Genomic DNA, 17,704 nt, shown 5'->3' on the forward strand with positions numbered 1-17,704 from the left:
CAATGATACTACATCTTCGTTTGTATAATCATAACATTTTGGTGTACGTAAATTGAATGTATCTGTAGTTGAGGTAGAGTTGATGTGTATGTGAACTGATAAAGGCAGCCGAAAGATTTGATGGTGATGCCCATTAAATTTCATTAGGATTGGGTGTATGTAAATTGAAATGGTCTTTACTTGAGGTACAGTTGATATATACGTCAAGTAGACAAAGGGTGTTGCAAGTTTTGATGGCAATACACATTAATGTTCCTTATGGTTGGGCATATGTATATTGAATTGTTCTGTTCTTGATGAACAGTTGATATGTACTTCAAGTATAAAAATCCTGCTGAAAGTTTCGGTTGTAATGTTTTACAAATAAAACTCAAAGTGGTCGTATACATATTTTTTTAATGAAAATTCATTTACAGGAGTTGTCAGTCTTTCCAGGCTTTAATTGATAATTTTCCTTTTGGTAGCAGGAATTATACATTAATGAATCATAAATTAATTTCCAAATTTACATAGATTTATTTTTAATATAAATTAGATTTTGAATTAATATTCCGTTTTTTTGCATATTTATACATACTCCTTTTGTTGCATTTCTTTCCGTTTCGGTTTCCTTTCTATATTTTATCATTTCCTGATGCTTTCTTTGTCGCAAAATACAAATATCTACATTTGGGATTCATGTTTTTCTCATTTCCGTATTTTTGTGGCATTATGCTTATCCTTTGTTTGTTATAAGCTCTTATAATTGCCAGCAATGGTTTTATTTCTATTTTATTTTATAAACAAAAAAAAATTATACATGTTGCTTTTGAGATTTAAAACTTGCAGATAGACAACGTTCCTTAAATAAAACAAATATGAAAAAAAAAACTAAGATCCCGATATTTTTATATATGGGATAATTAAGAGTTATAATTCTTCGTATTTTAAACTTCGGTTCCTTTTTTCTTTATTTTCAAATCTAAAGTAATGAATTCAACCAGAACGTTCCTTAAATAAAACAAATATGAAAAAAAACTAAGATCCCAATATTTTTATATATGGGATAATTAAGTGTTATAATTCTTGGCATTTTAAATTTCTGTTCCTATTTTCTTTATTTTCAAATCTAATGTAATGAATTCAACCAGAAATCACTATATTTTTATCGAACTGACTAGTCTACGTATTTATTTTTATGCTAATCTATAGCAAAATGGAAATTGTACCAACATCGTGCGCAACGTCTATGCAATATGGGCTTTGCTTATTGTTGAAGGCAGTACGGTGACCTATAGTTGTTAATTTCTGAGTCATTTGGTCTCTTTTTTTACAAAATACAAATAGGAAAATAGACAAAAATAAACAAAAGACAAATATACAGAGACATATTTTCTCAATGATAAGAGACACATATTTTATATCTACATTGCCTGGAGGTGTTATTCATACTATATTATTAATTCAAGCTATTACAATAAGCATTAATACTAAAACAGTTCTTAACAACATTGTGTTTGCTTTAAATGAATGTTCGAATCAAACATATCGCTTATTCCAGCTACACATACAGTACTAATGTCAGTATCAATACTTTTCAAAATGAAACTAAATTTATCTTGTTCAGACATATTAACAAAAGATGGAACTATATCACTTAAATTACAAAAGAGTATATTTGTATTAAATTCTAACGCTTTACAATTAATGAGGAAATGGAATTCATCTGCAATTCCATCCTTTCAAAGTGGACAAATTCTCTGTTCTAAATGTGTTCTAGTATATCTACCAACTTCTATTAGTAATTTGCTATTACTAATTCTGATTTTTACCATTTTAGAAATAACACTTTTGTTACAGTCCAAGAAGGATATATTTTTCTAATTCAAAATTATTTTTAACTTTGCGATATGTTCTTAGTTTATTACCATGACTATCTTTATTAGAGTCACAAAATAGAGCTTGTTTCCAGGATTTTATGAATTCCTCCTCTAATTTCTTTTGAAATGAAAAAAGTAATTTTGTCTTTGACATAGTATTTTGATTTTCCCAGACATGCTGAAAACCAAGTTTACCTAACAACACTTTTATTTTACTACAAAAATCATTAGACAAGTTAAAGTTTTCATTGTATGCTTCCTTTACCATACTCTCACTATTCATATTAATGATATGAAGCCAGAAATTAATTGTATTTTTAAGGGCTGACAATGAAAGTGGGAACAAACCTAATTCAGAAAGTATGGCATTATTAACAGCACCTTTATTTACACCCAATAAAAATTTAGCAAATATGATTTGAATCTTATTCGGACTAAAGTTTGGATAGTTTGACTCGATTGTAGTATTTTGTTTCACTATACTAACAGTAGCCCAAACTTCACTGCTATATAATAAAATAGGTTTAACACATGAATCAAAAAGCTTTAAATGTGGTAATAGATTCATCTTTTCAGAAAATAAAAATTTTGTGGCAGGGCCCTAAAAAAGACTTCATAATTTTTTTTTCAATTTTGCCAAAATTTAATATAAATATTTTTATAAGTAATTCATAAATGTACAAAATTTTCAGTTCCCCATTTGTATATTTGTAAATTTTGCACACCAATATTGATACTCAAAATTTGTGAATTTCATAAAATAAAAATTTTTTGGGGAAAAAATTTTTTTTATTTTGACCAAAACTTATAATGCATATCTTTACATGGTAATTACTGAATGTACAAAATTTCAGTTCACTCTTTTTATAGTTTTGGAGATTGTATGCTCACAAAATCTGTCGACAGATGGACAAATAGACAGACAAAAGTGAAAACAATCAGGCTACAACATCCAAGATGTGGGGCTCTAATAAGTATGATATTTAAAAACTCAATAAATCGATCTCTCTGTTGATATATCAAATAGACTTATACCCTGAAGGCCCATTAAAGATTTCAAAATCATCAGCAGGAACATATATATGTGGTTGAGGCATAAAAATAGCTGTTGACATGAAATTTCAATATTTTTGAAGGGAAGGACCATTTTTTTCTGGGGAAGTAGGAAAGGTGAAAAGAAATTCTGGCCTACTGCCACCATCAACAGCAACATTATGTTGATTTATCCCATTTCATAATTGACTGTATGTTATTCAGGTATACCATAGTATTGAATAAAACGAAACTATCCTCCTTGTCAAAAATACTATGAGGTGCTGAATAATATATGGTAGCTCTGTCTTCACTTGTCAGCTGTTCAGCCCCAGCAAGTTTCTCATAATGCTGATAGGACATTTCTAGAAGAGTCATGTACACCTGTAAAGACATAAATAAGAAATGTGAATGTTTGCAATAAATTGTTGTCCTTTTGTGAAACTCAATAAATCAAAGCTTGACAGATCTGTTGTAGATTTCACTCTTAAAAAAATTTGAAAGGGTTCCGCTGACCCTAGTCTCGCCTACTTTTGCTGTTGTCTATGTTTTCAGTGTGATAGGGGAATGTACATAATAGATTTACAGTAAATGATATAAAACGTTTTAAATGTATGAAAAATGTTATACTTGTAAACAAATTTAATACAGTATACAATCAAGTCTATAGATTCATAAAAGAGTAGAAACATAAATTTATTGAATGAACAAATGATAAATAAGATAATTATTACATTGCTTGATGATTTATCCCTTAATTCATCAATAATAAATTTGGATAGTGTCCACATGTGGACACAGATGATGCCCCCACTTGCATATCATATAGTTATAAAGGGACATAACTGAAGAACGGTAAAAGTGACGCTACCCAAATTTGAAACTTGAGTTTTGTGGTAATAAGCATTGTGTGTAAATCTCATAACATTTGGTTGAGGCTTACTTAAGTAGAGAACAGAAACTAAAAATTCAGCAATTTTTCAATTTGTAAACACGCATAAATCTAGAATGGTTGTGTATAAGTTTTATAACATTTGGTTGAGACAAACTAAAGTTAGAGAACGGAAACAAAAAATTCAGCAATTTTTATGTTTATAAAGGGACATAACTCAAGAATGGTAAAAGTGTCGCCACCAAATTTCGTACTCAATCTGTATTATGTAGTAATAAGCATTGTGTATAAGTTTCATAACATTTAGTTGAGGCAAACTAAAGTAGGAAAACAGAAACAAAAAATTTGCACTTGATCTTAGTTTTGTGGTAATGAATATTGTGTATAGGTTTCATAATGTTTGGTTGGGGCAAACTTAAGTTACAGAATGGAAACTAAATTTTTGCAATCTTTCCATTTATAAAGGGGCATAACTCGTGAATGGTTAAAGTAACACCACCAAAATTCAAACTTGATCTGTGTTTTGTGGTAATAAGCATTGTGTATAAGTTTCATAACATTTGGTTGAGGCAAACTTAAGTTAAAGAATGGAAACCTAAAATTTTGCAATCTTTCCATTTATAAAGGGGCATAACTCTAGAACGGTTAAAGTGACCCCACCAAAATTCAAACTTGAGCTGTGTTTTGTGGTAAAAAGCATTGTGTATAAGTTTCATAAAATTTAGTTGAGGCAAACTTAAGTTAGAGAACAGAAACTAAACATTTTGCAATTTTTCCATTTATAAAGGGGCATAACTCTAGAACGGTTAAAGTGACGCCACCAAAATTCAAACTTGATCTGTATTTTGTGGTAATAAGTATTGTGTATAAGTTTCATAACATTTGGTTGAGGCATACTCAAGTTAGAGAACGAAAACCAATTTTGGGACGTACTTACTTACAGAGGGACAAGGGTAAAACTTAATGCCCCCACCGCTACGGCAGGGGCATAAAAATGCATGTAAATAGAAGATGCAATTATAAAATTTTGTTCCAAATAATTGAAATAAAAGAAAAATGAAGAAAAAGAAAATCCTAAACTTTCCTGTGGATACCTTATTTTGGTCATTAACCAGCTTCTAAGCAAGTTTGGTAAAAATTTTAATAAATTGCTTTGCCGAGCGCAGCTGGATACGACCGCAGAGGTCCACTCCTGAACAGTTGGGGCAAAAATGGACACAATATTCTCACTTGATACAGGTCTGAATTTGGATTGTAATTAAATATTTGACACATAATAAGTTTCTGACACAGCATAACTGTAGTCAAAGATCTTGAATTGGTTATGTGATTTGAATTTATATTCATTTTTTTGCTTTTGTGAAATTCAAATTTCCAATGGAGTTTGCGACCATAATAACCCATTTAAATACATCATAAAAGTCTTAAAATAGAAAATGATATACATAATCATGGCTAAATTTTAAATTACCTTCATCAGCATTTTTAAAATAGTAACTTCTAAAAATAAATTGACAGCTAATCACCTCAAGACAATACATCATTTCTTTATAAATAATTTAAAAGCAGTGTAAGGGAGTTAATTCACATGATGTGTTTGGATTACCTCCCTTACACTGCTTTAAATTATGTTTTGTACTAAAGTAATTGTCCATTAACCAGGACACCCTTGTTTTCCACCCTTTTTTGCCCTTAATTCCTAAATGGTTTGAGCCATAAACCCCCAAAGCCAATTCTTACCATCCCTTTGTGGTATGGAAACTTGTGGTATAATTTCAGAGAGTTCCATACACCATTCAACAAGTTATTGCCTGGAAACTAGAAAAATGCTTATTTGGGTCCCTTTTTGGCCCCTTATTCCTAAACTGTCTGGACTATATCCCCAAAATCAATCCGAACCTTCCTTTTGTGGTTATTAACCTTGTGTTTAAATTTCATAGATTTCTATTTACTTATACTAAAGTTATTGTTCGGAAACCAAATGTCTTCAGACGACACTGACGACGACGTGATACCAATAAACAACCGCAAAATTTTTTGGTCGTATAAAAACTGCATAATTTCCTTAAAATTACCAATTCAGGGGCAGCAACCCAACAACGGGTTGTCTGATGCGTCTGAAAATTTCAGCCCAGATAGAAATTCACCTGATGGACATTTTTACCCCATGTCAGATTTGATCTAAATGCTTGAGTTTCCGAGATATAAGCCAATAACTGCATTTTACCCCCATGTTCTATTTTTAGCCATGGTGGCCATCTTGGTTGATGGGCAGGGTCAATAGATACATTGTTTAAACAAGATACCCTAAGGATGATTTAGGCCAATTTTGGTTTTATTTGGTCTAGTAGTTTCAGAGGAGAAGATTTTTGTAAAAGATAACAAAAAATTACAAAAAAATTGTGAAAAATTGAATTTAAAGGGCAATAACTCCTTATGACGTCAATTGACAATTTTGGTCATGTGTACATATTTGTAGCTCTTACTTTGCTGAACAATTTTGCTGTTTACAGTTTATCTCTATCTATTATAATGTTCAAGATAATAACCATAAACTGCAAAATTTCAATTCAGGGGCAGCAACCCAACAACAGGTTGTCTGATGCGTCTGAAAATTTCAGCAGAGATAGACCTTCAGCTGATGAACATTTTTACCCCTGTCAGATTTGCTCTAAATGCTTTAGTTTCAGAGATATAAGACAATAAAATGCTCCGCAGGGCGCAGCTTGATACGACTGCAGAGGTCGAACCCTGAACAGTTGGGGCAAGTATGGACACAACATTCAAGCTTGATACAGCTCTGAAAAAAAAAAAAAAAAAAAAAAAAAAAAAAATTTGACACAGCATAGGTTTCTGACACAGAATGAATGTGGTCTAAGAACTTAAAAATTTTAAATTGGACCAAAATCTAAATACATGGTTAGATTCAGCATATCAAAGAACCCCAAGAATTCAATTTTTGATGAAATCAAACAAAGTTTAATTTTGGACCCTTTTGACCTAAATGTAGGCAAAGTTGATAACGGGGCCCAAAAATCAACAAGAGTGCACACGCTGAAATGTCTCGCCTTCTTTACTAATCATTGATATTATGTTGATAGTTCTAAATATAAAGCTTTATTACAACTGTCACATAAACTTAACATTAACCAAGTAAACTAAACATTGACCAATGAACCATGAAAATGAGGTCAAGGTCAGATGAACCATGCTAGGCAGGCATGTACAGCTAACAATTCTTCCATACAACAAATATAGTTGACCTATTGCTTATAGTTTAAGAAAAACAGACGAAAACACAAAAACTTAACACTGAGCAATGAACCTTGAAAATGAGGTCAAGGTCAAATAAAACCTGCGTGACTGACATATAGATCATAAAATATTTCCATACACCAAATATAGTTGAACTATTGCATATAGTATTAGAAAAAAAGACCAAAACTCAAAAACTTAACTTTGACCACTGAACCATGAAAATGAGGTCAAGGTAAGATGACACCTGCCAGCTAGACATGTACACCTTACAATCATTCCATACACCAAATATAGCTGACCTATTGCATGCAGTATTAGAAAGAAAGACCAAAACTCAAAAACTTAACTTTGACCACTGAACCATGAAAATGAGGTCAAGGTCAGATGACACCTGCCAGCTAGACATGTACACCTTACAATCATTCCATACACCAAATATAGTAGACCTATTGCATACAGTATAAGAAAAACAGACCAAAACACAAAAACTTAACTATAACCACTGAACCATGAAAATGAGGTCAAGGTCAGATGACACCTGCCAGTTGGACATGTACACCTTACAGTCCTTCCATACACCGAATATACTAGACCTATTGCTTATAGTATCTGAGATATGGACTTGACCACGAAAACTTAACCTTGTTCACTGATCCATGAAATGAGGTCGAGGTCAAGTGAAAACTGTCTGACGGGCATGAGGACCTTGCAAGGTATGCACATACCAAATATAGTTATCCTATTACTTATAATAAGAGAGAATTTAACATAACAAAAAATCTGAACTTTTTTTTCAAGTAGTCACTGAACCATGAAAATGAGGTCAAGGACATTGGACATGTGACTGATGGAAACTTCGTAACATGAGGCATCCATATACAAAGTATGAAGCATCCAGGTCTTCCATCTTCTAAAATATAAAGCTTTTAAGAAGTTAGCTAACGCCGCCGCCGCCGGATCGCTATTCCTATGTCGAGCTTTCTGCGACAAAAGTCGCAGGCTCGACAAAAATCTAAATACATGGTTAGATTCAGCATATCAAAGAACCCAATATATTCAATTTTTGTTGAAATCAAACAAAGTTTAATTTTGGACCCCGATTTGGACCAACTTAAAAACTAGGCCCATAATCAAAAATCTAAATACATATTTAGATTCAGCATATATCAAAGAACCCTAAGAATTTAATTTTTGTTAAAATCAAACTAAGTTTAATTTTGGACCCTTTGGACCTTAATGTAGACCAATTTGAAAATGGAACCAAAAATTAAGACTCTAAATACATGGTTAGATTCGGCATATCAAAGAACCCCAATAATTCAATTTTTGATGAAATCAAACAAAGTTTAATTTTGGACCCTTTGGACCTCAATGTGGACCAATTTAAAAACGGGGCCCAAAATCCAAAAACTTAATACACAGTTAGATTCAGCATATTAAAGAACCCCAAGAATTCAAGAAAAAAACCCCATTGAAATTGGTCAAGAAATAAGCAATTTATACAAAGTATCTTCTTTTGCACAATACTGTGCAATTGAATATTTCTTGCTATTGCACAATACTGTACAATTGACATTTCTTGCTATTGCGCAATATTGTGCTATTGGATATTTCTTGCTATTGCGCAATACTGTGCAATTGAAGATTTCTTGCTATTGCGCAGTACTGTGCAATTGAAGATTTCTTGCTATTGTGCAATACTGTGCAATTGAAAATTTCTTGCTATTGCACAATACTTATTATATAAAAATTTACACATCCTGTTTGGTGTGTATCTCTTACCATATCATTATTATTTGCTTTTAAATATAAATCAGAAATAACCAACTTAAAATGTAAAATTTTAAAAGAAAAAAAAAGGAAAAAAAGAAAAAAAAGGAAAAAAAAAAAATCCCCCCCCCCAAAATTTTTTGAACCCCCTAATGATTCATCACCCCCAAACTCAATCCCAGCCTTCCCTTTGTGGTATGATACCTTGCAGTACAATTTCAGAGAGATCCATACAGTTGAACACAAGTTATTGTCTGGAAACTAGAAAAATGTGTTTTTTGGCCCCACATTCCTAAACGTTTAGGGCAATTACCCCCAAACTCAAACCCAGCTTTCCCTTTGTGATATGGAACCTTGTAGTACAATTTCAGAAAGATCCATACACTTACACACAAGTTATTGTTCTGAAACTAGAAAAATGCTTGTTTTTTGCCCCTTTTTTGGCCCCTAATTCCTAAAATATTGAGGCAACTACCCCCATCATCAATCCCAGCCTTCCCTTTGTAGTATGGTACCTTGCAGTACAATTTCAGAGAGATCCATACACTTGAACACAAGTAATTGTCTGGAAACTAGAAAAATGCTTATTTTTGGCCCCTTTTTGGCCCCCAATTCCTAAACGTTTTGGGCAATTACCCCCAAACTCATTTCCAGCTTTCCCTTTGTGATATGGAACCTTGTAGTACAATTTCAGAAATATCCAAACACTTACACACAAGTTATTGTCATGAAACTAGAAAAATGCTTGTTTTTGCCCCTTTTTTGGCCCCTAATTCCTAAAATATTGAGGAAATTACCCCCAAAATCAATTCCAGCCTTCCCTTTGTGATATGGAACCTTGTGGTACAATGTCAGAGAGATCCATACACTTACACACAAGTTATTGTCTGGAAGTTACAAAAATGCTTATTTTTGGCCCCTTTTTGGCCCCTAATTCCTTAACTGTTGGTACCATAACCCCCAAAATCAATCCAAACCTTCCTTTTGTGGTATTGAACTTTATGGTAAAATTTCATAGAGATCCATTCACTTAACTAAAGTTATAGTGCAAAAAACTAATGTGTCTTCAGACGACGACGACGACGCCAACGTCATACCAATATATGACCGCAAAATTTTTGCGGTCGTATAAAAACTGCATTTTACCCCCATGTTCTATTTTTAGTCATGGCAGCCATCTTGGTTGATGGGCAGGGTCATCGCATACATTTTTTAAACTAAATACCCTAAGGATGATTTAGGCCAAGTTTGGTTTTATTTGGCCCTGTAGTTTCAGAGGAGAAGATTTTTGTAAAAGTTAATGGACGACGACAATGGACAACGACGACAACAGACGACAGATGCCAAGTGATGAGAAAAGCTCACTTGGCCCTATTGGGCCAGGTGAGCTAAAAAATGAAAGGGAGCTCATGTCAATAGATATAAACAATTCACCGAAGTTTCATGCATATTGGTTAAAGCGTTTTTGAGTTAATGTCTGACATGTTGACGACAGACGGACAGACAGACAGTCAACTGTATACCATAATACGTCCCGTAAACCGGCGTATAAAAATGAAATAGCACTTGCACAACAGCATTTCCTGAAAGTGTCATAAGAATCCATCAAGCGCTTCAGGAGTAGTTGAGGATAAAAAAGTATGACCGACGAACAGATGGAAAGACAAACATCTTGATCACTGTAAACCCAGCAATAAAGTTGGGATTAATAAGGCTTAATATTGGTTTTTATCAAAACAAATAATTCATTAAGGTTTTACCATTGTTTTATCAATAATCATTCCAGGCATAGTTAGTGTTGATGGTTTTTCATTTTTTACATCTGAATGTCGTTTCATGTAGTTGTGCAGATCTAGCAAGAGTTCTCCAGCATGCTGTCCTAAGGTATGCTTCCCAACATCTAACTCTATCCAAGGTCTAATATTTTTTTCAGTTTGGAGTGGGTTTTGTTTCAGTGCCTCAGAATAGCACCTATGTTCAACAGACTCAGTTGGTGTAGAGGAAGTAGAAGATGAATATGAGACATTATAACGTCTCCTTTTTCCTCTCTTTTCTGAATCCTCCTGTTGTTTCCTTTTCCGTTTTTCTTGTTCCGTATACTGGCCTTTGTTCTTTACCTGAAAAATATCTAATTCAAGTGACAAATGCTTTTAATCATGATAACTTTAAGTATAACTGTTACATCTCCTGAAACCTGTAATGTTCCAAATCCCATACACATGAATTGCACAAAGAAAGCAAAGAATATGCATGAAACACCCACGAGATCCACGAAACAAGATCAAAAACATAACTCTTAAGTTCAGAAATATATCTATATTTTTCATTTGCTTTTACAGCATAAATCAGAAAATTTTAACACTTTAAATTATGAATTAATATAAATAACTAAGCAGAGCACAGCTTGATACGAACAACGATGTTGAACCCTGAACAGTTGGGGCAAGTATATATATGGAGTTTATACACTGTATAAATATATATATATTCTTTTATCTGAAATTTTATGCCTTTTTAATGCATTTTTATTTTTATGTATATTATTTTTTAACTTCTCTGTAACCTTTGTACTTGCATGGTTTTATCAGAGACAAGTGTACATGAAGACACATTAGACAAATACTAATGGAAAAAGCCTTTCTCAATAATTCTCCTTAAAGTCTATTAAATCACCCTCCCATCTAGATTGGCCAAACTGTTAACATAAAGCTAAAGAATTCATGTTTTCAAATGTATATAAGTAACATTAAAGGGAAAATTCGCAAAAAGAAAAATTTGATATTATATTCATCCTAAATAAAGAAGCATATTCCCAAAATATTAAACGACTGTTTCACAATACCGTAAATTGGGAAATTTTTGCGTTGGGATATTTTGGCGATTTTCTCTCGAAAGGCATGTGTTTTATTTTGGTGTTTGTAATTTTGGTGCTTCGTCTAATTGATATGTTTAATTTTGGAACAACAGTAGTGAGCAAGCTCATTCATATTTACCCGTTTATTAACAAAAAATCATTGAATTTCTCAAACTAGAAACACGACAAAGTTAACTTAATGAAGGAATTGGATACGGATGCAATTGCAAATAATTCTGTATATCGTGGTTCAAAATTAAAGAAAATATGAAATAAAATCTTAAAAATCAAAATCACTTTTTAAACAGATAATTTATTTTTTACAAATATCATATGAAATAAATTTTAATCATCTCTATAACAGTACTTGTTAATCTATTGACGATCAAGGATTTAAATTTTTATCCTTATGCCTCTGGCAGTACATGTTAATTAATTGAAGATAAAGGATTACAAGGAGTTTTGATATTCTAATTACCAATAACGACGTCTAATCAGCAATATCCTGACTTATTTATGACATGTGTGAAAAAAAAATTCATGTTGTGTTTTCTTAACAATTTCAGAAAATTGACAATTAAGTAAAATTATAGTGTTGTTGTCAAATTAAACCAGCTATTTTTTTGCAGATTTGGCTATGTATAGACTTGTAGGAAATATGACATTAAATATTTTCCCCGACAATTAACATTACGATATTGTCATACTGGTACGCGATTTTTGCGTTTCAATTTTTAGTGTTTATTTTCGTGTGTTTAATTTTGGCACTTTCATTGGAGGCACCAAATAAACCAAAATAAAACTACAACCAAAATAACCCAATTTACGGTATTTTACACAAGGTTGTAACAAATTGAATGAAAAATCAACTCCAATATTGCCTATAAACTGATAATTTTTCTGAGAGAGGTTCTGTGGTGTTAAACATTAAAACATAGGATGTTTACTACCCCAAAAAAATTGTCGTCATGAAGATTTATTTTATTTTTACACCTTATATCATTGCGTCATACCATGTATTTGGCAGATAACATAGCCTGATGTAAACACTGCATAAACTCACAATAAAATGCTTTGCTGAGCGCAGCCTGATACAACCGCAGTGTTCAACCCTGAACAGTTGGGGCAAATTTGGACACAATATTCAAGCTTGATACTATCTGAATTTGGATTGTGATCAAATTTTTGACATAATATAGGTTTCTGACACAAAATAAATGTTGTCAAAGATCTTACAAATCTAACGCGCAATACTGTGCAATTGAAGATTTCTTTTGAAACTTTTCAAAAATTTGAAATTTTTAAAATCTAAAAAAAAAAATATGAACCCTTTTAAAATAAACTGCTTTGCTGAGCACAGCTGGATACGCCCGCAGAGGTCCAACCCTGAACAGTTGGGGCAAAAATGGACACAATATTCAAGCTTGATACAGGTCTGAATTTGGATTGTAATTAAATATTTGACATATTATAGGTTTCTGAATAAATGTAGTCAAAGAACTTGAAATAGGTTATATGAATTGAACTTATATTCAATTAAAGATTTCTTGCTGTTGTGCAATACACTATGCTGTTGCGCAATACTTAGTAAATCTGTTGTCAGACTATTAACAAATAAAGTTCAATTTCTTCTCAATGTCATAATTGAAATTTATGAAAATCAATATGGAGATTACATCAATAGCTCATAACTCTAGAACGGTTAAAGTGACGCCACCAAAATTCAAAGTTGATCCGAGTTTTGTGGTAATAGGCATTGTGTATAAGTTTCATAACATTTGGTTGAGGCAAACTAAAGTAAGAGAACGGAAACTAAAAATTCAGCAAATTTTCCATTTGTAAAGGGGCATTACTCTAGAACGGTAAAAGTGACGCCACCAAAATTCAAACTTGATCTGTATTTTGTTGTAATAAGCATTGTGTATAAGTTTCATAACATTTGGTTGAGGCAAACTAAAGTTAGAGAATGGAAACGATAAATTCAGCAATTTTCCATTTGTAAAGGGGCATAACTCTAGAACGATAAAAGTGACGCCACCAAAATTCAAACTTGATCTGTGTTTTGTGGTAATAAGCATTGTGTATAAGTTTCATAACATTTGGTTGAGGCAAACTAAAATTAGAGAACGGAAACTAATTTTGGGACGTATGTACGTACGTACAGACGGACAAGGGTAAAACTGAATGCCCCCTCTGCTACGGCGGGGGCATTAAAAACCTTCATCAGCAACTTTTAATAGTAATATCTAAAAATAAAATTCCTTCATCAGCATTTAAAAGTAACTTCTAAAGATAAATTGACAGCTAGGACTTTGCAACCATAAAAACCCATTAAAATACATCATAAAAGTATTAAAATAGAAAATGACATCATAATCATGCCTAAAATTAAAACCCTTTCATCAGCAAACATTAAATAGTAATATCTAAAAATAAATTCCTTCACATACATAATCATGGCTAAAATTAAATAATTTTTAAAATAGAAAATGACATCATAATCATGCCTAAAATTAAAAAGCTTCCATTAGCAACATTAAATAGTAATATCTAAAAATAAAATTCCTTCACATACCTAATCATGGCTATAATTAAATTACCTTTATTAAATATTTTTAAAATAGTAACTTCTAAAAATAAATTGACAGCTAATCACCTAAAGACAAGACATTTCTTTATAAATAATTAACAAGCAGTGTAAGGGAGGTAATTTGACAATATGTGTTTGAATTACCTCCCTTACACTGCTTTAAAATTATGTTTTGTACTTAAGTTATTGTCCATTAACCTGGAAACCCTTGTTTTTCCCACTTTTTTGCCCCTATTTCCTATACACTTTGAGCCATAACCCCCGAAAGCAAATTCTTACCATCCCTTTGTGATATGGTAACTTGTGGTATAATTTCAGAGAGATCCATACACCATTTCACAAGTAATTCTCTGGAAACTAGACAAATGCTTATTTTGGCCCCATTTTGGCCCCTAATTCCTGAACTGTTAGGACTATAACCCCCAAAATCAATCTTAACCTTCCTTTTGTGGTCATAAACCTTATGATAACATTTCATAGAAATCCATACACTTAAACAAAAGTTATTGTCCAGAAATCAATGTGTCTTCGAACGACGACGACGACGTGATAAAATTAAGAATGGAAATGGGGAATATGTCAGAGACAACAACCCAACCAAAGAGCAGACAACAACCGAACCAATATGATAGCACTAAAATATTATTTAAAAGAAAAAACATATTTGATAAAAATAAAATATTCAGTAGGGCAGAGAACTGCTGGAACCCCTGGACTCCTTTATTGTCATAAAAACAAATAAATGTGGATAGTGTCCACATGTGGACACAGATGATGCCCCCGCTTGCATATATAACTGAAGAACGGTAAAAGTGACGCTACCCAAATTTGAACTTGATCTGGGTTTTGTGGTAATAAGCATTGTGTGTAAGTCTCATAACATTTGGTTGAGGCTAACTTAAGTAGAGAACAGAAACTAAAAATTCAGCAAAATTTTTCTATTTGTAAACACGCATAACTCTAGATCGGTTGTGTATAAGTTTTATAACATTTGGTTGAGACAAACTAAAGTTAGAGAACGGAAACGAAAAATTCAGCAATTCTTATGTTTATACAGGGACATAACTCAAGAATGGTAGAAGTGTCGACACCAAATTTCGTATTTAATCTGTATTTTGTAGTAATAAGCATTGTGTATAAGTTTCATAACATTTGGTTGAGGCAAACTAAAGTTAGAAAACAGAAACAAAAAATTTGTACTTGGATCTTAGTTTTGTGGTAATGAATATTGTGTTTAGGTTTCATAATGTTTGGTAGGGGCAAACTTAAGTTACAGAATGGAAACTAAAAATTTTGAAATCTTTCGATTTATAAAGGGGCATAACTCAATAATGGTTAAAGTGACACTACCCAAATTCAACTTGATCTGTGTTTTATCAGTGGAAGTCAAAATTAAACATTGCATTGTATAAAGCATTGATTGAAGTTGATTCAACTATAATCTGGACAAAGGAAGATAACTCCAATTTTAAAATTACTTGATATTTAGAAGAAAATAAAAATTTAGCAATTTTTCCATTAATAAAGGGACATAACTCTAGAACGGTTAAAGTGACGCCACCAAAATTCAAACTTGATCTGTATTTTGTTGTAATAAGCATTGTGTATAAGTTTCATAACATTTGGTTGAGGCAAACTAAAGTTAGAGAATGGAAACGATAAATTCAGCAATTTTCCATTTGTAAAGGGGCATAACTCTAGAACGATAAAAGTGACGCCACCAAAATTCAAACTTGATCTGTGTTTTGTGGTAATAAGCATTGTGTATAAGTTTCATAACATTTGGTTGAGGCAAACTAAAGTTAGAAAACAGAAACAAAAAATTTGTACTTGGATCTTAGTTTTGTGGTAATGAATATTGTGTATAGGTTTCATAATGATTGGTAGGGGCAAACTTAAGTTACAGAATGGAAACTAAAAATTTTGAAATCTTTCGATTTATAAAGGGGCATAACTCAATAATGGTTAAAGTGACACTACCCAAATTCAACTTGATCTGTGTTTTATCAGTGGAAGTCAAAATTAAACATTGCATTGTATAAAGCATTGATTGAAGTTGATTCAACTATAATCTGGACAAAGGAAGATAACTCCAATTTTAAAATTACTTGATATTTAGAAGAAAATAAAAATTTAGCAATTTTTCCATTAATAAAGGGACATAACTCTAGAACGGTTAAAGTGACGCCACCAAAATTCAAACTTGATCTGTATATTGTGGTAATAAGCATTGTGTATAAGTTTCATAACATTTGGTTGAGGCAAACTTAAGTTACAGAATGGAAACGAAAAATTTAGCAATATTTCCATTTGTAAAGGAGCATAACTTTAGAACGGTAAAAGTGACGCCACCAAAATACAAACTTGATCTGTATTTAGTAGTAATAAGAATTGCGTATAAGTTTCATAACATTTGGTTGAGGCAAACTAAAGTTAGAGAATGGAAACCGACTTTGGGAAGTAAGGAGGGACGTACGTACATACAGTCAGACAAGGGTAAAACTTAATGCCCCTCCGCTACGGCGGGGGCATAAAAAATTATTGGTAAAATCTGCTATCTGTCATAATCTGATAACTTTTTAAATTTGAATTTTCTTGAGACTTCTGGTGATAAAAACATATATCAGAAGATTCTTCTCTTCAGATCTTACTTTGCTGAACATTTTTGCTGTTTACAGTTTATCTTTATCTCCAATAATATTCAAGATAATAACCAAAAACTGCAAAATTTCTTTAAAATTACCAATTTAGTGGCAGCAACCCAACAATGGGTTGTTACAATTTGTCTGAAAATTTCAGGGCTGATAGACCTTTACCTAATGAACATTTTTACCCCATATCAGATTTGCTCTACATGCTTTAGTTTTTGAGATATAAGCCAAAAACTACATTTGACCCCTATGTTCTATTTATAGCAACTGCAGCCATGTTTGTTGATAGATCTCAAATTTGGATACAATTTATAAACTAGATACCCTAAGAAACATTCTGTTAAAGTTTTAAAGTATTTGGCTCAGTAGTTCAGAGAATATTTAGGCCAGGTGAGCTAAAAAGCAGTTCTTAAGATATTAGCATGTTAATGTTTATACTAGTAAATTGAAAATACCTTTATAACAGTTAATAAATTACTATCAACATCAGAAAAGTCTTCTCCTGTACAATGAAATCTAAAGTCTGGCTTTGAGATAACTAATTTACCAATTCCTCTCAAATTATCCCATACAGCCTGATTATCTGCAGTACCATTTCTAAAATGATAAAAAGCACAATACATAAACATCAGTATATACAAAAAATTAAGTTTAAGAGAGCTCCTCAATACTTATTCTCTAAAAGTTTCATGAAGATTTATCAATTGGTTCAGAAGGAGTTGCAAAAACAAAATGGAAATATGCTTAAAAAGAAATGACAAGTGAATCTGTGAGCTACTGCTCACTAATGATACCCCC

General features: G+C 32.1%; 1 protein-coding gene across 1 annotated transcript in view; it reads right to left on the reverse strand.

Moving 5' to 3' along the window:
- Positions 1 to 376: 376 nt before the first annotated feature.
- LOC127706981 (uncharacterized) overlaps positions 377 to 17,704 on the reverse strand; it is a 29,337-nt gene continuing 12,009 nt past the window's right edge. Inside the window, exons 3-5 of the mRNA XM_052211727.1 lie at positions 17,362 to 17,503; positions 10,572 to 10,928; positions 377 to 3,275 (exon numbers count right to left, since the gene is read on the reverse strand). Coding sequence (XP_052067687.1) covers positions 3,072 to 3,275; positions 10,572 to 10,928; positions 17,362 to 17,503 — 703 coding nt within the window. The 3' untranslated portion in view covers positions 377 to 3,071. The remainder of the gene's footprint in view (positions 3,276 to 10,571; positions 10,929 to 17,361; positions 17,504 to 17,704) is intronic.

The sequence above is a fragment of the Mytilus californianus genome, unplaced genomic scaffold (assembly GCF_021869535.1).
Source record: "Mytilus californianus isolate M0D057914Y unplaced genomic scaffold, xbMytCali1.0.p SCAF_6, whole genome shotgun sequence".
Classification (NCBI taxonomy): Eukaryota; Metazoa; Mollusca; class Bivalvia; order Mytilida; family Mytilidae; genus Mytilus; species Mytilus californianus.